General features: G+C 42.9%; 1 protein-coding gene across 7 annotated transcripts in view; it reads left to right on the forward strand.

Moving 5' to 3' along the window:
* Window positions 1-23,820, forward strand: part of VPS13D (vacuolar protein sorting 13 homolog D) — a 303,606-nt gene that overhangs the window by 78,723 nt on the left and 201,063 nt on the right. For all 7 annotated transcript variants that reach the window (XM_017887998.1, XM_017888002.1, XM_017887997.1 and 4 more), the window contains exons 25-34: window positions 1,650-1,872; window positions 5,884-6,094; window positions 9,137-9,308; window positions 9,496-9,608; window positions 11,800-12,012; window positions 15,761-16,026; window positions 17,190-17,323; window positions 19,846-20,001; window positions 21,780-21,990; window positions 22,937-23,011. In XM_017887998.1, the coding sequence (XP_017743487.1) occupies window positions 1,650-1,872; window positions 5,884-6,094; window positions 9,137-9,308; window positions 9,496-9,608; window positions 11,800-12,012; window positions 15,761-16,026; window positions 17,190-17,323; window positions 19,846-20,001; window positions 21,780-21,990; window positions 22,937-23,011 (1,774 nt within the window). The remainder of the gene's footprint in view (window positions 1-1,649; window positions 1,873-5,883; window positions 6,095-9,136; window positions 9,309-9,495; window positions 9,609-11,799; window positions 12,013-15,760; window positions 16,027-17,189; window positions 17,324-19,845; window positions 20,002-21,779; window positions 21,991-22,936; window positions 23,012-23,820) is intronic.

Consider the following 23,820-nt stretch of genomic DNA (forward strand, 5'->3'; position numbering starts at 1 on the left):
TTTTTTTTTTTTTTTTTAGCCCTCACTAGTACTTTCTTGGTGATCTTATTTTATATCCTTAAATCTTAGAAAAACTATCTTACTAGGTACCAGTGATTGTTCTGTAGAATTCCATAAGGGTTGTTTGGAGTGTGTCTCTTGTTCAAGTATTTGTAACCAGATAAACACATCTGTGAAGTGTACCTCCCCATGCATACAGTTAAATATAATTGATTACAGTCTCTATGAAGTGAATAATTACCTTCTTCACCATCCATCATTTTGTATTGGCATTTGCCCTTGAATACATTTGCATGTGTGAGGTTTGTCTCATATGCATTCCAGTGGTTAAAGAACAGGAAATAATCCTGAAATCAAAGCGTGGAGAGGGGTTATTTGCCCTTGAGTTCCATGACTCCTGTGTGTTTGGAATTGTTTTACATAAATCCATGTCTTAATGAGTACAAGGTTGAGTTTTTTTGCATATGCTTTCATTTCGTTTTTCTCAACCATAGCTTATGCTTAAACCACAATTTCTAAGTCAAAGTCTTTCAAAAGCTTTGGGTTAATCTTCTCAAACCACTGATTTATTTAAACCAACTACAGAGAGGATATAGAGATGAATCAAATGAAAGGGCAAGAAACACTTTACAGAGTTTAAATAAACTAAGCGAGAGGGAAAGGTTTTAATGTTGAAATACTTAAATAATGACATTTACCTATTAATCTGCCTTGAAAAAAAATTGCAGAAAGCAAGAACTAGTTTCTTTTACTTGTAATTACTACTTGAGAGAACTGTGAAAGGGAGCAGTATTTTTGTATTCTTTTCCAAAGCTGAGAGGAGTCAACATAAAAGGCAGCCCTAGAGGGAGAGCCATCCTTCCTCTCCTCTCAGATGCAGTTGAGAATGGCATGATGGGAACCATGATGCTATGGGAGCCACGCAGACGTGTAGTTCTGAGGCCTCCGTGAAGAAGCCCTGGGAAGCTTAAATCAATTATTGAATTGTTCTGGTGAAATAGATTTTCCTCTGTTAGCAATTAACTGAAGGTACTAAGTGTGTAAGAAGAGTAGTATTTTCAATAGAATTACTGAATCTGTCTTCTCTGTTAGCCTTCCTAATTTGTATGCCCTTGAGCAGAAACATCATAGGAATGGCTGACCTCTTTTGTTTTCCATTTTGTTTTCATTTCAACAGTTACTTAGATGGGAAATGTAAACCCATGAGGGGAGACGTCTAGGAAGTACAAACACATTGGAGCCATGTTGCCATTAGATGTGTTTTCTAACAATATGCCTCTCCCCAACAGCAAAGCAATAAGCTATCATATAGCTGAGAGACTTGCTTTTGCTGCATTTAACCTTGATTAAACCACTTGAAGCAATTGGCATCTTCACATTTGCTCTTGAGCCAAGAGATGCTATCTTCCTGCAGAAGTTTTCAGCAAGTATTGAACTATGTGTAACATCTCTGCTGATAATTTTTTGTGGCATGATCCTGGTAGCCTCTTGTTTATGGGATCTGGGAGGCCGAGGGAAGTGCAACTATTAGAGTCTTTGAAGACCCTAGGGACTGGGATAGGACTTGGAGATATTAAAGATAGAGTCTCACCACCAGTGCTCCCCACTTCCCATTTCCTGCATTCTAGTTTTATTTTGTTTCTTCCCAGGAATCTGTGCCTTCAGCTTCCCCAACAGGTACTCCCAAACACAGTCTGAGAAAAACGACAAGCACGGAGGAGCCCAGGGGAACCCATTCCCAGGGGCAGTTCATGATGCCTCTTGCTGGAATGAGCCTGGGAAGCCTGAAGAGTGAGTTTGTGCCCAGTACCTCCACCAAGCAGCGAGGGCCGCAACCCACACTGTCTGTTGGCCAAGTGTCCAGTAGTCCAGGTAAAAGAGGAGAAAAGCCGCATAATACTGAAGGTGGTGAAATTCACAGGACTGTTCAGGAACCTGAGTGGGGGGCACGCATTGTGTTTAAGCAGATGTTAGTGAAGAGATAGCATTTCTTTAACGATGATTAGATTTTGATTTTGCTTTAGAAGGTTTAAGAGTTTTCGGTGTCGATCTCTCATTGGATGACTTCTACAGTAGGGTTAAATTAGCAAGATACAGTGTAATTAAAGCGATTTTTAGATAGTCTATTAGGACTTTTTTCTTATAGGTGAAAATAGTTGCCACCAGCTAGTGATAGTATAAGTAGAAAGAGTCCTGCATCCTTGCAAGCCACTACCCAGACACTGTCCTTGCAAGCCACTAATTCTAAAAAATATAAAAGAACACATTAAAAAATATTAGCGTAAATTAGGCAACAACAGAAATGCTGTAGCGCAGTGTTTAAAAGACACGAACCATCTGGTTATTGGTGTTCTTCTCTCCAATATAAGAATTAGTCATTCCAAATGAGAGCATTATTTTGGAGGCTTTTCTGGTTTTATGTATTTTTTTTTTTCCCCTTGAGACAGGGTCTTTCACTGTTTCCCAGGCTAGAGTGCAGTCTTGTAATCATGGCTCACTGCAGTATTGAACTCCTGAAATCAAGCGATCCTCCCACCTCAGCCTCCTGAGTAGCTGGGACTACAGACATGCGTCATCACACCCAGCTAAGTTTTTTTTTTTTTTTTTTTTTTTTTGCGTTTTTTGTAGAGACTGGGTTTCACCATGTTGCCCAGGCTGGGACTTAAACTCCCGAGCTCAAGTGATCCTCCTACCTTAGCCTCCCAAAGTGCTGGGGTTACAGGCGTGAGCCCCTGTGCCCGGCCTCTTTTCTGTTGTTAAATGTGTTCTGGATGAGTGATGCACCCGATAGGTGGGAGCTGCTCTGAGCTGCTAGAGAGGGAGGCAGAATATGATGAGCCACAAAGATCAGTCCAGTGTGATAGGACTTTGCAAGATGCAGGACACTAGTTGAGAGAGGCTGCTGAGTGTCCTTTTACATAGATTCGAGGAATTGTTAGCTCTCTCTGGTACCTTATAGTCCTACAGGTGACAGGAAAGTGGTTTTAATTATGTTGATCATTCAACAAAATAATTTTCATCACCATAGTAGTAGTTGTGAAACACTGTGTGCCAAACATTCTGGTGCATTATTTACATTAATTATTTTGTTCACATTACACTCCTGTAGGGTTTTTTTTTTTTTTTTTTGAGATGGAGTCTTGCTCTGTCGCCCAGACCGGAGTGCAGTGGTGCCATCTTGGCTCACTGCAAGCTCCACCCCCTGTGCAAGCTCCACCCCCTGGGTTCACACCAGTCTCCTGCCTCAGCCTCCCGAATAACTGGGACTACAGGCACCTGCCACCACCCCTGGCTAATTTTTTTGTATTTTTTAGTACAGATGGGGTTTAACCTTGTTAGCCAGGATGGTCTCGATCTCCTGACCTCGTGATCCACCCCCATTTCACAGATGAAGAGGCAAAGGCTTGCAGAGATTGGGTAATCTGACTTGCCCAAGGTTATGTAGATAGTATTGGAAGAGTTGGACTATGGATTTTGGCAGTCTGACTCCAGAACCGAATTGTGACTGAACATGATACTGCTTGCCAGTCTGTCTGCATGCACTTTTAGAGCACAGAGAGGGCCGCACCTGAGGGCCACTCAGCACATGCTGCTTACCGTCACTGATGTTATGACGTCCGTGATGACTAGGAACAAGGCCAGTCTTACATATGTGTCAGTGGATGCCTTTAAGAAGTGATTTGGGGCCGGGCGCGGTGGCTCAAGCCTGTAATCCCAGCACTTTGGGAGGCCGAGACGGGCGGATCACGAGGTCAGGAGATCGAGACCATCCTGGCTAATACGGTGAAACCCTGTCTCTACTTAAAATACAAAAAACTAGCCGGGCGACGAGGCGGGCGCCTGTAGTTCCAGCTACTCGGGAGGCTGAGGCAGGAGAATGGCGTAAAAAACCCTGGAGGCAGAGCTTGCAGTGAGCTGACATCCGGCCACTGCACTCCAGCCTGGGTGGCAGAGCAAGACTCCGTCTCAAAAAAAAAAAAAAAAAGAAGTGATTTGGGATGTTTTATAGAAAGAAGGTCTCTTTTTTAACAGTATTTCTCCTACTAATTTGCTATTTGTTTATGAAATTTCACTATTAATGATAATATTGTCTTGGATTAAGACAGTCGTTTTCACACTGTTTCCGTATAATCCTAGGATTCCATAGCAGTACCCTAGAGCACCAGTCCCCAACCTTTTTGGCACCAGGGACCAGTGTCATGGAAGACAATTTTTCCATGGACAGGGTTGGGGATGGTTTCAGGATGAAACTGTTCCACCTCAGATCATCAGGCATTAGATTCTCATAAGGAGCACATAATCTAGATCCCTTGCTTAAAATCTAATCCCACCACTGATCTGACAGGGGGTAGGGCTCAGGTGGTAATGCTCGTTCACTTCCGTCTCACCTCCTGCTGTGAGTACCCGTCCGTGGCCTGGGGGTTTGGGACCCCTGTCCTAGAGAATCTCCAAAGCCTGCTTCATTCCCTTTCCTTACCCCTTTTTACCAGATCAATTCTACATTTATCTATTTCATGTATTTATCAATGTAATTAACTAATACAAAACTCATTTTTTCAGTGCCCACTTCATGCCAGGTGTTATAATATTTTATTCCCTAGTATATTAACATGCTGTTAGACATGGCTCCTCCTACAGTGCTACTTATAGACTAACGAAAAAGACACTGAGCATTTAAATATTGATAGATGATGATAAATGTTATCATGGGAAAGACAGAAGAAGAGAGAAGATTGAATTTAGATGAGATGGGAGGGCCATGCCACTTGTAAGGCTGTTGAGGCAACAAAGAGCTTGGCATGTTGGGGGAAACAAAGGACAGTAAGCCTGAGGCTTAGTGAGCAGGAGAGAGAATGGCTTGAAATGAGCTTGGGAAAGAAGGCAGTGGGCTTATGCCGGGCCTTGTAGGGATTTGGGGGAGTTTTACAGAAAAAAATTTTTTTCTTTTTTCTTTCTTTTTTTTTTTTTTTGAGATGGAGTCTTGCTCTGCCCAGGCTGGAGTGCAGTGGCGTGATCTTGGCTCACTGCAACCTCTGCCTCCCGAGTTCAAGCCATTCTCCTGCCTCGGCCTCCTGAGTAGCTGGGATTTGGGCGCCCAACACCACCCCTGGCTAATTTTTATATTTTTAGTAGAGACTGGTTTCACCATGTTGGCCAGGCTGGTCTTGAACTCCTGACCTCAGGTGATCCGCCTGCCTCAGCCTCCCAAAGTGCTGGGATTATACGTGTGAGCCACCGCACCGGCTTGCAGAAAGAATTTTGGATTAACCATAGCCAGTAAGTGTATAAAAGAAGTGAATGTTATGGACTGTTTATTTTTTTAAGGATCACTCAGGTATTTTGTGGGGAGAATGGTTTTGTGAGGGCTAGAATGGAATTTTGTAGGTCTAATGGAGGAGAGTTCTTTTTGGTCTAGGCAAGAATGAAGGTGGTTTGGATCTGGTTGGTGGAAACGGAAGTGGTTACATGTGGCAATATTTGAAAAAGGAATTTTAGTGCTGGGAAAAGTTTGTAAACCTTTTGGTAGCATTGTGTGTAGGGAGGGATTGCATAGGAGTTAGATTTAGTCATCAACCTCCCCCTGCTAGCTTCAGTTGTCACAGTGTGGACATGAGACACCGAAGAACTGTGACGCGGTCTGTGCTTGGAGTGGAGGCAGGCGGGCAGGGTGTGCCGAGCACATGGAGATTTGCATCAGGAGGTCTGGCTGCCATAGTGGAGACTCCTGGACAGCCAGTTTTCTGAGTAGTGGACTGCGGGGGGAAGCAGGTAGCTGTAAACATTTTCAAAGACAGAATGAGCTTTGCATTTTTTATTTGTTTAGGGCAACCCCTTTTTGGGTCCCCTTTTCTTCATTACCTCTCTTTCCTTGGGTCCTTGTAGAAGACCATGTCTGCCTGCTGGATTGCATTGTCGTGGATCTCCAGGACATGGACATCTTTGCTGCAGAGAGACATCCAAGAGAATACTCCAAGGCACCAGAGGACCGTAGTGGAGATCTGATCTTCCCTTCCTATTCTGTGCGACAGACAGGAGGGAGCCTCTTAACCGAGCCTTGTAGGCTGAAATTGCAGGTGGAAAGGAATTTGGACAAGTGAGTGTGTTTTTTTTTTTTTTTTTTTTTCCTGAGATGGAGTCTCGCTCTGTCCCTCAGGCAGGCTGGAGTGCAATGGTGCAATCTCGGCTCACTGCAACCACCACCTCCCAGGTTCAAGTGATTCTCCTCCGCCTCGGCCTCCCGAGTACCTGGGATTACAGGCACATGCCACCATGTCTGGCTAATTTTTGTATTTTTAGTAGAGATGGGGTTTCACCTTATTGTGGTCTCAAACTCCTGACCTCAGGTGTTCTATCTGCCTCAGCCTCTCAAAGTGCTGGATTACAGGCGTGAGCCACCATGTCCAGCCAATGTTTTGTATCTGAATAACTGTCTATGATAAGTAGAATCTTAATGTGGAAATCAGTGCTATTAAGTTTGGAAGAACTAGTTATTCACTTATTTCTTCATCTATTTGACAAATGTTTATTGAGTCCCTACTATGTGCTGAACATGAGGGCTACTATGATGAAAGAGAAAACTAATTCCTTTGAAGTCACTTGTGTTTTGTTGAGGGATACAGGAAGTTAAGTAGATGATTCTAATTTAGTATTTGATTTGATCTTTATATATATATTTTTTGAGGTGGAGTCTCGTTCTGTCGCCAGGGTGGAGTGTAGTGGCGAGATCTGGGCTCACTGCAACCTCCGCCTCCTGGGTTCAAGCGATTGTCCTTCCTCAGCTTCTCAAGTATCTGGGACTACAGGCACACTCCCCCACGCCCAGCTAATTTTTGTATTTTTAGTAGACATGGGGTTTCGCCATGTTGGCCAGGATGGTCTTGATCTCTTGACCTTGTCATCCACCTGCCTTGTCATACCTGCCTTGGCATATGTACATGGTGGCTTACGCCTATAATCCCAGCACTTTGGGAGGTTGAGGCAGACAGATCACAAGTTCAAGAGTTCGAGACCAGCCTGGCCAACGTGGTGAAATCCTGTCTCTACTAAAAATACAAAAATTAGCCAGGCACGGTGGCGTGCGCCTATAATCCCAGCTACTTGGGAGGCTGATGCAGGAGAATTGTTTGAAACAGTGGGGCGGAGGATGCAGTGAGCCGAGATTGAGCCGCTGCACTCCAACCTGGGTGACAGAGCAAGACTCAGTCTCAAAAAAAAAAAAAAGAAAACAGCTTTATTATTTGTATAGGGCATGATTTTGAATCTCTTTTTGGCTACGCCCTTCACAGTTCTTGGTTTGGGCAAGTCATTTAATGTCACTTTTTTAGTTTCTCTCTGGATTAATGATACAACTTAGCTGTTCTCACTGGGATGTTTGTGTTTCAGTCTTACGTGTTATTCAAGTGCTCCCTGGCTGGTGTTCAGTTATAGTTGGCATGGGCTATATTTGGTTTTACTGGCTAAGCAGTCTTAAGAGGAGCTTCATTATTTAGAAATTGAACACTTTGTTTTCTTTTCAAGCAATGCTTTCCCCCCCGCATAAAAAAAGCTTTCCTACTCAGCTTATCTAAACTTTCCCCACTCCCATCAGTGTTTCTGTGCAGATAATTGTACTCTGTTAGGCCTGATAGAAGGTGATGCTGGATGCAGGGTGTCCTGTCAGTCTCACACCGCACACACAGCAGCCCGAGATGGCACCTGGTCAGCCGTCTCCGTTTTTCTTTGTTATTGCATCATTGTCTTTTAAAACTCTGTTGTATGTCGGCTTTTCTCTGCAGACAGAGTAATTTTTTACATACCTCTGCCATTTCAAACACTATCCCTCTCTATACTTAGAGCATAGTGTCTGTAGGCTTCACGATGCCCAGTTCACCCATGGGAGGTTAGAGAAAGCTTTTTAGTATTGAGATGAGGTATAGATGTGTGCCCCTCCCCCTCTTCAGCTTTACTTCTGTCCATCCCAACTGAGATGATGAACCTGTTCAGAGTTTATCCTAATGTCCCATCTGGGCTCAGTATGAAACACTGGTGTCTGCCTTTAGTTACCACTGAATCCAAAGAGTTAAATAAAGATCTTGGCATCTTTTCTTTATTGCTTTCCCAACTGTAATATATATATATATATATTTTTTTTTTTTTTTTTTGAGACGGAGTCTGCTCTGTCACGCGGAGCTGGATGCAGTGGCCGGAATCTCAGCTCACTGCAAGCTCCGCCTCCATGGCGTTTTACGCCATTCTCCCTGCCTCAGCCTCCGGGAGATAGCTGGGACTACAGGCGCCGCCACCTCGCCCCGTAGGTTTTTTTTTATTTATAGAGACGGGTTTCACCGTGTAGCCAGGATGTCTCCATCTTCCTGACCTCGTGATCCGCCGTCTCAGCCTCCCAATCTGGGATTACAGGCTTGAGCCACCGCGCCCGGCTACCAATCTGTTATTTTTAAGCTCTTTCTGAGATCTCATGAGGTTTTCCTTGTTAATAGATTAGTCTGTTTTTCTTTTTTTTTTGTGTTGAGAGATTTCCTTTCCTTACCTCCCTCCTCCACTCCCTCCCTCCTCCCTCCCTCCCTCCCTCCCTCCCTCTCCCCCTTCTCTCCCTCCTTTCCTCCTTCCCTCCCTCCCTCCCACAGGGTCTCACTCTGTCACACAGGCTGGAATACAGTGGCGCGATCACAGCTTACTGCACCCATGACTTCCTGGGCTCAAGTGAACCCCCTACCTCAGCCTCCTGAGTAGCTGGGACCACAGGTGCACACCACCACGCCCAGCTGATTTTTGCATTTTTTGTAGAGATGGGATTTCACTATGTTGTCCAGACTGGTCTCGAACTCCTGGGCTCAAGTGATCCTCCCACCTCAGCCTCCCAAAGTGCTGGGATTATAGGTGTGAGCCACCACACCTGGCCTGGTTTGAGGATTTTCTAAATGTAAATTTTGGGAGAAAAGGGGCTTTTTATAGTTGAAGCATGACAGTCGTATTAACTTGTTTCATTTGGAGCTACAGGAATTTTTGTCATTGGAAGTAGGAATTACCTACTTGATAATGTAGGTGAGTACACTTTAGCTCCATTATTTGGGTGTGAGCTATGTCGATGTTAAGTTAGTGACTTGTTTGTGTAAGTGATCTTTTTTCTTTTTCATAGAGAAATAAGTCATACTGTGCCAGACATATCTATCCATGGCAATCTCTCCTCAGTCCACTGCTCTCTGGATCTGTATAAATACAAGCTGATCCGCGGCTTATTGGAGAACAACCTGGGAGAACCCATAGAGGAATTTATGCGGCCTTATGATTTACAAGATCCAAGAATTCATGTGAGTGAGATCTTATGTTCTTCTGTAACTCTCATAGTCTCGGCTGATGGTCACCCTGTGTATCTTTTCCTCAAACTCACCCGGAGAAAGAGGGTGGAGCAACAAGCAAATTAGATTTCTTGGCGTATTAACCTATTTTTAGGTTGGCATCATCAGCTATGGATTGACAGGCATTTTCCTTTTGTAGACTGTTCTGAGTGGAGAAGTATACACTTGCATGTGCTTCCTCATTGATATGGTGAATGTAAGTCTGGAGCTTAAAGATCCAAAAAGAAAAGAAGGTGCTGGGTCCCTAGCCAGGTATGCCTTTAATTATATTATTATACTGTTAGTAACAGTATCCAAATAATACACATGTTTTGCATTAACACGGAGCAGAGGTTGCAGAGTGGTGGCCCGCAGGTGGAATCTTGTCTGCATTGAAAAGTTCAGATGCATTGCTCTATCAGTCAACGTTGGTTAGGTTATGCTGTAGTAACAGACAACCCCAAATTATCAGTGGCTTAAAACAGTGAAGATCTTTTTCTGCCTCATACTGTGTGACCATTGTGGGTCTCAGGCTGCTCTGCTTGTTATAGTCGCTTAGGGTGACAGAGCAGCTAGTGTTTTGATGTACCAGAGAGAAAAACGAGCTCTGGAATTGTCTTGAATGGCAATTAAATGCTTTGGCAGACTTCGTGGAGCTAAAATGTGGTCCCACACAGGGTGATGGAGTCAGGAAGTCCTGTCTTGCTGTGTGTCTGAGTAGTTACGGGGTGGGAGATGCAGAACCACTTGATGTGCGGCACTGATGCCTCGCTGGCCATTTTCAAAGTTAGGGTCTGGGCACAGTGGCTCAGGCCTGGAATCCAGCACTTATAGGAAGCCAAGGCAGGAGGATTGCTTGAGGCCAGGAATTCCAGACTGGCCTGGGCAACATAGTGAGAGACCCTGTCTCTATAAAAAATTAAAAAACTAGCTGCACATGGTGGTGCATGCCTGTAGTCCCAGCTACTGAAGGAGGCTAAGGTGACAGGATCACTTGAACCAGGAGGTTGAGGCTGCAGTGAACCATGATCACACCACTGCACTCCAGCGTAGGCGACAGAGCTGAAACCTAGTCCCCCCCGGCCCCAAAAAAACGTTGCAGGATTTTATATAAAAGGTTTGTATTTAGCTTCTTTTGAAAAACTGGAAGCTTTGGCAATACTAGGTCCCTGTTCTCACTTGGAAACATCTGGAAGCGCAGTAGCAATTGCTCCCTTGAAATGGGACATATGCTTACCTAGTACTTCACTTATTTCTGTCACTTCCTTGGTCAATATAGATGTATGAATTCATGATTACTGGTGTTGAACTTTAAAGAGTGCGTTTCATACTTAATAACCTTTTCATTTTGATCTCTTATCAGCCCTGTAAGCTGGGCATACATCACTCCTCTTTTCCAGATAGAGTTTTTATGGCTAGCTTATGGTCGTATGACTGGGAAAGTGGTTTGGCATTTGAAAACAGCACTTCAAGGCCAATAATTCCCTGCTGAAGCACTCTGTCTTCTAGTTTGTCTTTCTGTTGAAAGTCCACCATGGTCTGTACCTAACTCAGCTGATGAGAGCATTGGTTACTGAAAGTGTGGTCTCAGATTGGTGGTCTTGTGAGCCAGCAATTTTATTCTTTCCTTTTCTTTTCTTTTTCTTTTTCTTTTTTTATTTTTTTTGAGACAGAATCTCTCTCTGTTGCCCAGGCTGGACTGCAGTGGTGCTATCTCGGTTCACTGCAACCTCCACATCCCTGGCTCAAGTGATCCTACCACCTCAGCCCCCACAAGAAGGTGGGACTACAGGCGTGAACCATCTCACCCAGCAATTTTTTGTGATGATTGGCTATGCCCTTAGTTTTTCTCAATATGGAATAATTCTGCATGTATTGTCATAATGGTACTGAGTAATTATGAATTCCTCATTGCAGCTTTCTCTGTTATAAAAAAACGATGGTTCCAAATGCATTTCCTCTTGGTAGATTAGTTGAATTATTCTCCATGTAAAGAGCATTATTTGTTCCCAGTACACTATAACAGTTTTACATAAACGGTTGGACAGACACTGGAGAGTGAAACATGCAGGCAAGCTAGAAGCTGACAGATGAAGGCCCGAGGGACCCTTGACATTCTTTGGGAATATACAGACTTCTTAGACTTCTGGTGGGTCGTGGGAATGATAACGGATCAAGAATATGTTAAACATGTGGTATTGTTACTTCTCATGCATTTCCTATAAGCAAGATCATCATTTTGGAACTGGAAAAGTAAGATCCAAGGCACAGTGACACTAACTCCATTTCGAGGAGTCTATTAACAAAATCAACAACAACAACAAAAAACTCAGAATGAAGGTTATTCTCCTTATGGGACTTAGATATATTTTTGATTTTGCTTTTGTTATCTTGAACTTACATACTTTCGTAAAATGGAAGACTTGTGTTTCACATTTTGCCTGCTTTCTTTTCTCTCTTTTAGATTTGACTTCAAGAAATGTAAACTGCTCTATGAAAGTTTTTCCAACCAAACCAAGTCCATTAACTTGGTTTCCCATTCCATGATGGCTTTTGACACCCGTTATGCTGGGCAGAAGACGAGCCCTGGCATGACGAACGTGTTCAGCTGTATCTTTCAGCCTGCTAAGAACAGCAGCACCACCCAAGGATCCATTCAGATTGAACTACATTTCAGGTAGCAGATCCAGACCCTTCTCTGCCTTTCTTTATGGAGACATTCCCTTTTGGGTCAAGTCTTTTTTGGCTTTAGAACATCAAAAAACCTAAGAATCGCTAGAAAGATAAACAGATAATGGCTTAATCAGTGCAGTGTACTGTATAGTAACATATTATTCCTATAATCTTGCAGTTTCATTTATTGGCCAAAAGATGTCTCTGTTGCCTTTAAAAATAAAGTAGTTCAGAATTGAGCCTTAAAATCAATCTCCTTGTAAACTCTAGACTATTTTAATTTGTAAAATGGCTTGGAGAAGGAAGAAATTATGCTTTTTTAAGGAAAAAAGTACAAAGACTTTTGGTCTTTACAAATAATGGAAGGGAAGGTGGGCTTGACTTGAATTACCCGTTTATTCAAGTCTTACTGACTCATTATCCATGTATATGTAGTTTTTACCGTTTTGAATTAGGTTATATTTTTCTTTCTGGTATTATGGGAGGCAGTGTTGTATATGGAAAGAACATATATTTTGGACTCAGACAGATCTGGGCTGAAAACCTTGCTCTCTCACTGTCTAGCTATGTGTCTTCAGACAAGTTGTTTAGCCCCTTTGAGCCTCAACTTCCTCTTATATAAAATAGAAAATTACCTATACCCACCACATGGGGTAGAGGTAATAATTAAAGTAATTCTGGCATATTGCTTGGCACAGTTGGCAGCTGTCATTGTTATTGCTGATATAACGTGTTATTTTATGATATACCATTTGCTGATGTTATGGCTGAACTTAGACCTTAAAACTGAAAAATTAGGCCTGATCTAAAGAAGTCTTTCAATGAAAACCCAAAAAGGAGACTTTCCCTTCTGTTAGTGCTTCATGTCATCAGACATGTTGTTAAGTATAAACCACTAAGTAAAAAGATTGTGAAAAACTTTGTGGTTAAGCAAAAAACAGAACAAAAAGTCGTCAGGATTATTCTTACATGTTTCTGTATGCCTGACATTTCAATGTGCTGTTCAGAATTCCCCAGGGTTTAGGTTTTGTTTTGTTTTTCGAGAGAGGTCATGATTTCTTCATATGCCTTTAGGAAGTCTAGCAGAGTAGACATTTATGCTTTTGTATGAACTTTAAAAAATTCAGGAGTAGGAATCCTAATTGCCTCCTATTGGGCCTCGCCATGAGCCAGGCACTTTAGCTATGCTTAGTGAAATCCTGACAAGTCTGCAAAGGGGGTGACTTCTTCATTTTGCAGTTTCCAAGTTAGAAACTTGGAGAAGGGTTAGTTCACTCTTCTGAGGTCACACAGCTAGTAGGTCAGGAAATCAGAGGTCAAACCTGGGTCTGTGATGTTAAAGCCAATGACGTTTCCAACAGATTTCTCGTCATTGGGCTGATTGCAGTCATGTGATAAGATGGTTGCATTTTGCAGTTCATTTGGTTGAAGTTTGAACAAGAGGCTGGCATCTGTTTGGTCCATCTGGAGAAACATTTCTTTTTTTTCTTTTTTTTTTTTTGTGTTTTTTTGAGACGTAGTCTCACTCTGTTGCCCAGGCTGGAGTGCAGTGGCACGATCTCCGCTCACTGCACCCTCCGCCTCCCAGGTTCAAGCGATTCTGCTGCCTCAGCCTCCTGAGTAGCTGGGACTACAGGCGCCTGCCACCATGCCTGGCTAATTTTTGTATTTTTAGTAGAAACGGGATTTCACCATATTGGCCAGGTGGCTGTCAAACTCCTGACCTTGTGATCTGCCTGCCTCGGCCTCCCAAAGTGCTGGGATTACAAGTGTGAGCCACCACACCCAGCCGGGAAACATTTATTTTTGAGTTTACTTTATTATTATTAATCTGGCTTCCTAGACTGTCAGGTAGTTGTCTTCTTCTTACCATATTTTTAATATACAGGGGGCCTGGAAATATTTATGTATTATAGGTGTATAATTTATTGGAGTCAAATCATAAAGCCTTACCTTGGCTCTTACTAACAGAAATACTATTGTTAGCGAGAGGAGTGAAATGTTCTTTTGATGGGAATTTTTGAACGCCTTTCGTGTCTGAAGAATTACTCTTCTGTTGGGATCTTGTGTGTCAAATATAAATCACTTCACAGTGTTTAAAGGCTTGAAATATTTTCCAGAAAAGGGATCCAACACACTGTGACTTTCCAGTTAAATACAGAACTCTGACAATCTATGTTCAAAATGGGGTGGAAACATTTTACTGAGGGCAACATTTTTTCTCCGTTACAAAAGAGTAGAGTGTTTCTGTGAAAAATGCTGTGTCTGTAAGAAGGAGCCATGCATCATGATGCCCTTTTACTGGAGGCAGTGAGCCAGGTTTAGGAGAAATGAGAGAGCAGAGAAACCAGCTTTAGAAATATTTCAAAGTTAGGTTTTCCCAAATAGGAGTACCTTTTAGGGCAGGGAACCAGGTACATGTAGTAGCTAGAACCCCAGAGTCTCTCTTGGGCTTACGGAACTAAGTTCAACCCAGAAAACCCCTTTGAAGTGCTCCAGCCCCTGTTTCTCTTGTCCTGCTCATCTGAGGCCTATCCATTAGTAGGCCGGGCCTGCTGATGTGCTAATAGGGCCTGGCCGAAGCCCCTGCCTGCATCGTGGTTTGAGGTCAGGCCTGAGAGTCCCCTTTGGGTTTTCACTTCAAATGTAGACTTTGGAGAAATGGCAACTTGTCCCCCCGCCCCCACCCCAACTCTACCTCTAGATTGCCTAGGGGACATTTATCCCTGGTAAATGTCATCTTACTTGTTCTCCTCAGGCCAAAAGATCTGGGCTGTCAGGTCAATTTCAGCTAGAGAAACAATCTAGTACTAGTGTGTATAAACTTAGTATTATTTATAAAGAAGTGATCCTAGGTGTCAAAGAAGGAGTGCCTCATTGATCTTCTTGAAATAGCCCATAGGGAAAGAAAGTGACATTTCTCAAATATCTGCTATGTGCTTGGTGCTTTATTTCTTATCATATTAATATTCTTCATTTTATAAGTGGGGAGACAGGCTGAGCGAAGGTAGGTGACTTTCTTAAGATAACACAGCTCGTAAATGGCAGTATTTAAGTCTGCGTCTCTGACTTCAAAGCCTGTGCTCTTTACCATAGCAGAGTTTCTTGACCTTAGCACGATTGACGTTTTGGGTCAGATAATTCCTTATTATGGGGCTGTCCTGTACATTGTGGGATAGTTAACAGCATCCCTAGCCTCTACCTATACTGCATACTAATAGCAACCCCCTCTAGTTGCAATTGCAATTAAAATGTGAATTAAAAATGTCTCCAAGGGCCCAGTGCAGTGGCCCACACCTGTAATCCTAGCACTTTGGGAGGCTGAGGCAGGAGGATCACTTGATCCCAGGAGTTTCAAGTTACAGTGAGCTATGATTTTGCCACTGAATTCCAGTCTGGACAACACAGTGTGACCCTGTCTCTGAAAAAAGAAAAAAAAAAAAAAAGAAAGAATGTCTTCAGAGGAGCAAAACCATCTGATTGAGAACCTCTGAGCTATGCTATCTATGCTGCTTTCTTATAAAATGTTCCTTGTTTAAAAATATGATTAACTTATTACACTGAATGTGTTATTAAACCAGTAATACACTGAATGTGTTATTCAACCAGTGTTCAAAGTTTACTGATACTCAAAGCAGACAGTTTAGAAAATACTGGAATACCACCTGCCAAAACCGAGCAGCACATTTGCAGGTTATTGAAATACCATGTTTCTTTTTTCCTATTTAGTTTCTCCTGTCTTCTTTTTATAGATCTACCAAGGATTCCTCCTGCTTTACAGTAGTTCTCAACAATCTCCGTGTGTTTCTCATATTTGACTGGCTACTGTTAGTCCATGATTTTCTCCACACTCCCAGTGATATTAAGAAACAAAATCATGTTACTCCTTCTCGCCACCATATCTCTAGCAGCGAATCTGCTATAGTTCCCAAAACTGTGAAGAGTGGAGTAGTTACCAAGCGGTCTTCCCTTCCTGTGTCCAATGAAAGGCACCTGGAGGTCAAGGTCAATGTAACAGGTGATTATATGTCGGTGTGATTCATTGGTGCTTAGTTTGGATGTTAGACTCAATATCTGTGTTACAGGATGATTTCTGTTTTGCCTCCCATTTTTCACATGAGCACTTACACATTTGCCTCTTTTACAGACCTGAAAGCATCAGAGGTCTTGGCCTCTATTTTCAGGTGGGAGCTGCCTGGCCCACTGAAGGCTGTGGGGTTGCTTGTCCCTGCCCCCTGCCTGCCTAGTGCTTGTGCATGGCCCGAGCACCCGCCTGGGCAGCGGTCTTTTTTTTCCAGTGTATGGTCTGTCTTCAATTTGCTGTTTGATCTTTAGGGCCCTAGCAGATGTGGTTTATGGAGTTTAGGCAAGTTTAGTATGTGAAAACCTCAGTTTTGAAGATAAGTAAGTGAGGGGATTTTTGTTTTCATTACAAAAGAATATTTTCTTTGTATAGATGGATTTACTATGGCTTTTGTTGACTAGCGAACTCATCTAGTATATCATCTGTATGTATTTGTGTATTTATTGTTACGTTTCTGATACCTGTACCTGCTTCTCAATGATTCTGATGAAGCTGGCTTAGCACAATGCGTTTTACATGAGTTCGGTTACAAAAGCTTGATCTATATATGGTTTTTGATAAAAACACAGTGTAAAGCAGAGTGAATTTACTATTAAATATATACAAATAACTTGAAAACTTACCAATTTCAAAAATCTCGACATTAAATTGGTCTACGTTCTTTGTAAACAACCTTGTAAATAGCTACTTAGATGCATAGTGCCTGGCCAACGTTAGTACCTGAGTCATCTTCCTGGAATTTTCAATCAGGTCATCACTTAGAGAAAGGATGATTTTGTGAACTGCTGAATATCTCCTAGGCCTCCCAGGAGGACTGGGGTGCAGTTTCTCTATCTAGTTTAGAAATACTCTAAAGAGAGAAATCACATCCCAGTCTTTCCTGCTGCTGCAGGGCTCTGTTGGCTTAGCTGCACATGGCCAGATGCAGAGTATTGGTTCAGGATGACGGTGTTAGTAAATGTCAGCAGACATTTTGCAGAACAAATCTTACTGGTTCATGTTGTAGCCTGGTGGAAATGTGCCGCCTCGTTTGCAACAGCCTCTGGTGTTTTCCAGCTTCCCAGCTTTGGCTTGATTGACAATGTTGTCCTTTCCAGGCACGGAGTTTGTGGTCGTTGAAGATGTGTCCTGCTTTGACACCAATGCCATTATTCTGAAAGGCACCACAGTGCTCACCTATAAGCCCCGGTTTGTTGATCGCCCCTTTTCAGGAAGTTTGTTTGGCATCGAGGTAAGAAGTCTATGTGTTGATCACAGCACTGCATGTTGGCTCACGAGAAAAGCATCTGGAAGATAATTTTACCTCTTAAACTTTCATTAGGGGAAGTAATTCATGGAATTGGAAGACCCTTGCCCTCCTGTTTGTTTTCTCCCCAAATCTCCCTGGCTGTTCTAATGCATGAATTCAGTCTCCCTGTGTTAGGCTGTAAATATGCAGAGGGCATTTGCCTCTTTCTCTTACACCCTTTCTTCCTCAAGAAGTTCAAGGAGACTTCTTCAGTCCCCACTGCCCTGTTAGGCCCCTTGTTGTGCCCTCTCATTCTGCAGACCTCATGCATGAAGGTGAGGCCGTGGGTCTCATTTCCCCTGCATCCCCCTCCTCACCTGGAGTGCAGCCCTCTGAAGAGCTAGGGCTTTGGGAAGGGAAACCTATTTATACAAAGTGCTAAGGATCTTATATGTTATCCTTTCAGGAATACCTGATCTATAAAAGGGCGGCTCTGCAGAGTCCTGCCTGGCTGAAGGGAATGCATGGATAATAGTGGTGCTTTAGGCTCTCATGTCATCTCATGAAGAAGATAATTTGTGCTGGAGTGGCCTTTGTAGCTCGAAAATGCCATGATGCAATGTTAGGCCAAAAGTGCTTTGTCTCTTGTTAAGCCATGCGGTGTGGAGACAGAAGGGGAACCGTGGCAAGTTCTTGTTTCTATCAGATGTTTGTACTTGACTCATGTCAACTCACATTCCCCATGCCATACTGTTAGCATACTTGGTCAGGGTTCCTTTTGCTTTATGATTAGACTTTTCATGCCCTTTTCTTTCCAGTGGTATTGCTCAAAGTTTGAATGAATAAAATTTATTTTCACTGTTAGGAGTATGTGGTTTATGGTTTTGAGACAAGCATAGTGGAATAAGGCCTGTAGGGACTCTACTTCTTGACCGCTTGTTTCTCTCTTGTAAAGAAACCTCCGTTTGAGAGGAAGGATTTGCATGCTGGTGTGATGTGAGTTGATCATGAAATTGTAATTCATCTGCCTTCCAAGCCACCACAATACTAGCTTTGAATGGAGAATCTTGGTGATTGATTAATGAACTGTCAGGTACAGTTGGGTTTTGTGTAGCAGAAACCCCTGAAGGAAAAAGGAAAATGAAACTTTTCTGCTCTAAAGTCTTAGGACAACTACATGGCAAAATATTTGAGATCGCTGGAAACTCCTTTCAGTCCTGCCTTTTAGACAGCACAATTGGGTCTGAATTTTAAGACCAGCTTGATAAATCATTGGGGGAGAATTTATAGCTTAAGAATTTTGAATTTTGAATATGGCGAAGGACCTTGGTGTCACATGTTTTTCAACAGCACTAGGGTGTGCCCCAGAAAGGTGGTGGAGGGGGTGAAGGAGTAAGAAGGACCCAAGTGATTGCTGTTTCCTTTCCTCTGCGTTCTTCCTAAGCATGCAAAACAATTTGGTCCTAGAATTGGAGTCCTTTCTCCCTCTCTCCCTTCTTTCTCTCTCCCAGTGAATGTAGTTATTTTTTAACCTTTTATTATAGAACATTTCGAACATATACAAAGTAAACAGAATAATATCATGAACTCCATATGTACCTATCACCCAGCTTTAATAATGTTTTTGTTTTTAATTATGAAAATATCATGGGGAGGGAAAATAACCTATCAGAAATTGTATATGATTTCTGTGGACATTTTGGTGTGTTTCTTTCCTTCAAGCTGGGGAGTAACACGATTTTGGGTTGTATTTTCACATAGTCTGTGTTGTAACTGTCTTCTTACAATCCGTGTGGTCTTTTTTGTCATTTTTTAAATGGCTGCAAATACTCCATTGAGTAGATGTGATATAACCTTGGCTGCTCTTAGTTTTTTTTTTTTTTTTTTTTTTTTGAGACAGAGTCTCGCTCTGTCGCCCGGGCTGGAGTGCAGTGGCTGGATCTCAGCTCACTGCAAGCTCCGCCTCCCGGGTTTATGCCATTCTCCTGGCTCAGCCTCCGAGTAGCTGGGACTACAGGCGCCTGCCACCTCGCCCGGCTAGTTTTTTGTATTTTTTTTTTTTTTAGTAGAGATGGGGTTTCACCGTGTTAGCCAGGATGGTCTCGATCTCCTGACCTCGTGATCCGCCCATCTCGGCCTCCCAAAGTGCTGGGATTACAGGCTTGAGCCACCGCGCCCGGCCATGCTCTTAGTTTTTTTTAACTATTAAATAATGGTTTAGTGAATCTTTTTTTTTTTTGCTAGTTCCTAGAGAGAAGTAGGATTATTGGATCAAAGGGTGTGAGATTCGTAAGGCTTTTGGGATGTATTGCTAAACTGCCTTTTCCTCTGGGTGAACCACTGCCTATGCTCTCGGCAGTGGTGGGGGGGGGGGGGGCGCCCCTTCCCAGAATTTTTTTCGCAAGTTGTTACGGGTCTTGGGATAACACATGGCCAATGGCTTCTGAGTTAGCCTCTTTGTGCTGATAGTTGGACCCTTCCTCAATCAGACGTTAATTCTCGCCATATTGCATTTCATTCTCTAGGTGTTTTCATGCCGACTGGGGAATGAGCATGATACAGCTCTTTCAATTGTGGATCCCGTACAAATTCAAGTGGAGCTGGTGGGGAATTCTTCTTATCAAAATAGTTCAGGATTGATGGATGCATTCAATAGTGAAGATTTCCCACCTGTCCTGGAGGTAATGATGGAAAATTTGTGCAATATGTTGATACGCTCTCAAACACTTGCCTATGCAGGCGCACTTACTTACTCTGAGCCCAACAACCTCTTTTTTTTTTTTTGAGATGGAGTGTCGCTCTGTCGCCCAGGCTGGAGTGCAGTGGCGCAATCTCGGCTCACTGCAGGTTCACGCCATTCTCCTGCCTCAGCCTCCCGAGTAACTGGGACTACAGGCACCCGCCACCACGCCCGGCTTATTTTTTGTATTTTTAGTAGAGATGGGGTTTCACCATGTTGCCAGGATGGTCTCGATCTCCTGACCTCGTGATCTGCCCGCCTCGGCCTCCCAAAGTGCTGGGATTACCCATGTGAGCCACTGCACCTGGCCCCAACAACTTCTTAGTTACTTTAGCACATACAGCATAAATATGACATTGTTTCTGTCCTAGAAGATCCTACAGTCTTGGGGAGGATAAAAGTCCTGAGTTGTCTTGTATAATCTTGAAGTTCTATAGAAGCTTATAGAAAGCAGAACTCAGCATAGGTAGGAATCTTGAGTGAGACTCCACATAAGGTGGATTTGGGAGGAAGGGTACGATGTAAATAATCAGAGAGGATGAGAGAGAGCATTCCAAATGAATAACCTAAATTGAGTGGAAGCAGGACGATCTAACTAGAGCAAAGAACTATGTAGGGAAGTAAGGAGGATTCAAGGTGAAGCAAGGGAAGGCAGGCTTGAGAATTGGGCATTTGATTTCCTTGGTTGAATGGAGATAATCAGTCCATTTGAACCATAGGAGGTTAAAAGAGAAAAGCCATTCTGATATGTATGTATGTATGTATGTATGTATGTATTTAGTTTTTTGAGATGGAGCCTCGCTGTGTCGCCCAGGCTGTAGTGCAGTGGTGCGATCTCGGCTCACTGTAAGCTCCACCTCCTGGGTTCACGCCTTTCTCCTGCCTTAGCCTCCCAAGTAGCTGGGACTACAGGTGCCCGCCACCATGCCTGACTAATTTTTTGTATTTTTAGTAGAGATGGTGTTTCACCTTGTTAGCCAGGATGGTCTCGATCTCCTGACCTCAGGATCTGCCCGCCTCGGCCTCCCAAAGTGCTGGGATTACAGGCATGAGCCACCATGCTCGGCCGGTCTTTTTTTTTCCCTCCCAGGAAAAAAAAAATTAATTAATAAAACACCATTTTCAGACATTGAGACAGCCATCCAGAGTGCTCATTTGTGCACTAGTCTGGTTTTAGTGTCTGCACTGCCTGTACCAGAGGTAGCTGTACTGCTCATTTCTCAGGAAGACTGAATTTCAGGAAATAGTGTCAAACTTGACTCATTTAAGCTATGTTTGAATAAAGAAGAGATAAATTTTGTTGGTTGGTCATTTTGTTTGAGAGATTTAAAAAATTAAATAGATCCATGCAAAAGGGATTAAGAAATGTTGCTGATAGGTGCTCCTTTCTCCCCCAGAGCCATCTTTGGTCCTCTGCTTTAATGATTAATATACTTGTATGAAAATCATCCTGCTGAAATACTAATTGCTCTAGTAATTATCCTAGCTTAGTATTTTTTACGTGGTGCAGGTTTGTGACCATTTGACCTCATAGTTGAGGCATATTACCTTATGGTTATTAGTGCTTAATTTCAAGATCTTTGCAATCTTTTAAATGAGAAATTTGGTGCAGAATCTGTTGGACTTTTAGAACTTGAAATAGGAAATACATCTGTAAGTGATACGGATGCAAAACCAATGCAGCTTTAAAAAATTGCTACCTTTTTTACATTTTGTTAGATTCAGTTACAAGCCCTGGATATCAGACTGTCCTATAATGATGTTCAGCTATTTCTTGCCATTGCAAAATCCATCCCAGAGCAAGCTAATGCTGCAGTGCCAGACTCAGTGGCCCTGGCGTCAGACTCCGTTGGCAGTTACCTTCCAGGTGCATCTTGCATTGGAGAGGAAATCAGAGAAGGGACAAGACACACCTTAGATCCTGTCTTGGGTAGGTGTTTAACTATAAAACTCACTCAGTCTTGCTAATAACGCTTCTTCTTTTTGACTCTTAAAATTCTCTTTTGCACAATTAAATTGTTCAGAGTTTAATTGTATGTCATTCAGTATAACTGTAAGTCCTAAGTATGACTCTCTCATTTTTTAAAATTTAAAGACCAACAAAACATCCCTAACCAACTACTCCACTATTTTTCCTCTTTCAGTTTTTTCCAGAGTTACCTGGATAATGCCAAAGTTGAGTTTTAAGCTTTGAGAGTTCTCCTCTGAAGTTATATGAGTAACACTAAGTTTTATTTTTAAACTTTTATTATTAATTTATTAGTTTATTTTGAGACAGGGTCTTGCTCTGTCACCCAGGTTGGAGAGCAGTGGTGTGATCATAGCTCATTGCAGCCTCAAACTCCTGGGCCCAAGCTGTCTTCCCTTCTCAGCCTCCTGAGTAGCTGGGAGGGACTACAGGTGTGTGCCACCATGCCTCACTAAGTTTTAATATTTTTTTGTAGAGATGGGGTCTTGCTATTTTTCCCAGGCTGGTCTTGAGTTCCTGATCTCAAGTAGTCCCCCTACCTTAGCCTCCCAAAGTGTCGGGATTACAGGTGTGAGCCACTGTGCCCACCCCTAATTTTAAGCTATTTAAAACACAGGGGAAAATGTGGGGGCCAGATGGCAGAATGAAGGGGCCAGAAGGGAAATAGACCTTTCCCCCCAATTCCTGGCAAGGACATCACTTTAAAAAAACAGTCAATATGAGGAAAAGACTCAAAGATTTCAGGGTACACTTGATCGAACTCTCCAATTAGGAGTCCAGTTTTGCTTAGAGAAATGAAATGTTTTAGTCACAGGTTTTTGAATTTCTTTTCTTTTTTTCTAAAATTAATTTGTAAATTAATTTACGTAAAATTATTTATGAAAATTATATGCTATTTGTTTCCTAGAGTTACAGCTGGCTAGGCTGCAGGAGCTGGGATTCAGCATGGATGATTGTCGCAAAGCTCTTTTGGTGTGTCAAGGTAATTTGAACAGGATTCTGTTACCCATTGTTTATCTTGATGATATGCTTCCTTCCCATTTCCTCTCTTGCTGCCACAAGGCGACTTAGAGAGCTGAGTGTGTTTGGAGGACCCTTTATGTGTCTTCTCTGGACTGCATATCATCTTAGGTCAGTAATAATAATGTCGCCCAGGCTGGAGTGCAGTGGCGCCATCTCAGCTCACTGCAGCCTCTGCCTACCCAGTTCAAGCCATTCTCCTTCCTCAGCCTCCTGAGGACCTGGGGTTATAGGCATGCACCACAACACCTAGGTAATTTTTGTATTTTTAGTAGAGATGGGGTTTCACCATGTTAGCCAGACTGGTCTCGAACTTCTGACCTCAAGTGATCTGCCCACCTTGGCCTCCCAAAGTGCTGGGTTTACAGGTGTGAGCCACTGTGCCCGGCATACCCCCTTGTACTTCTAATCAGCCTCTCAATATGAACCTGTCCCAGACCTAACCCTTGGTTTCTCCAAAAGCCATGCTCCTCACTCCCTCTTAACCATCTCCTTTCATGACACCAGCACTCACTCATATACTCAAAAGAAGAATCTAGAAGTCATGCTCAGTTCTTCTCTTTCCCTCACCCCTGTGAGGGAATGACAGGCAGCAGTCTTTTATAGTAGATAAGAATTTGGGCTCTGAGGCTGGATGCAGTGGCTCATGCCTGTAATCCCAACACTCTGGGAGGCAGAGGCAGACAGATCGCCTGAGATCAGGAGTTTGAAACCAGTCTGGCCAATATGGTGAAACCCTGTCTCTACCAAAAGTACAAAAAAAAAAAAAAA

This window comes from Rhinopithecus bieti, unplaced genomic scaffold (assembly GCF_001698545.2).
Source record: "Rhinopithecus bieti isolate Rb0 unplaced genomic scaffold, ASM169854v2 scaffold_16234, whole genome shotgun sequence".
In the NCBI taxonomy this organism is placed as follows: domain Eukaryota; kingdom Metazoa; phylum Chordata; class Mammalia; order Primates; family Cercopithecidae; genus Rhinopithecus; species Rhinopithecus bieti.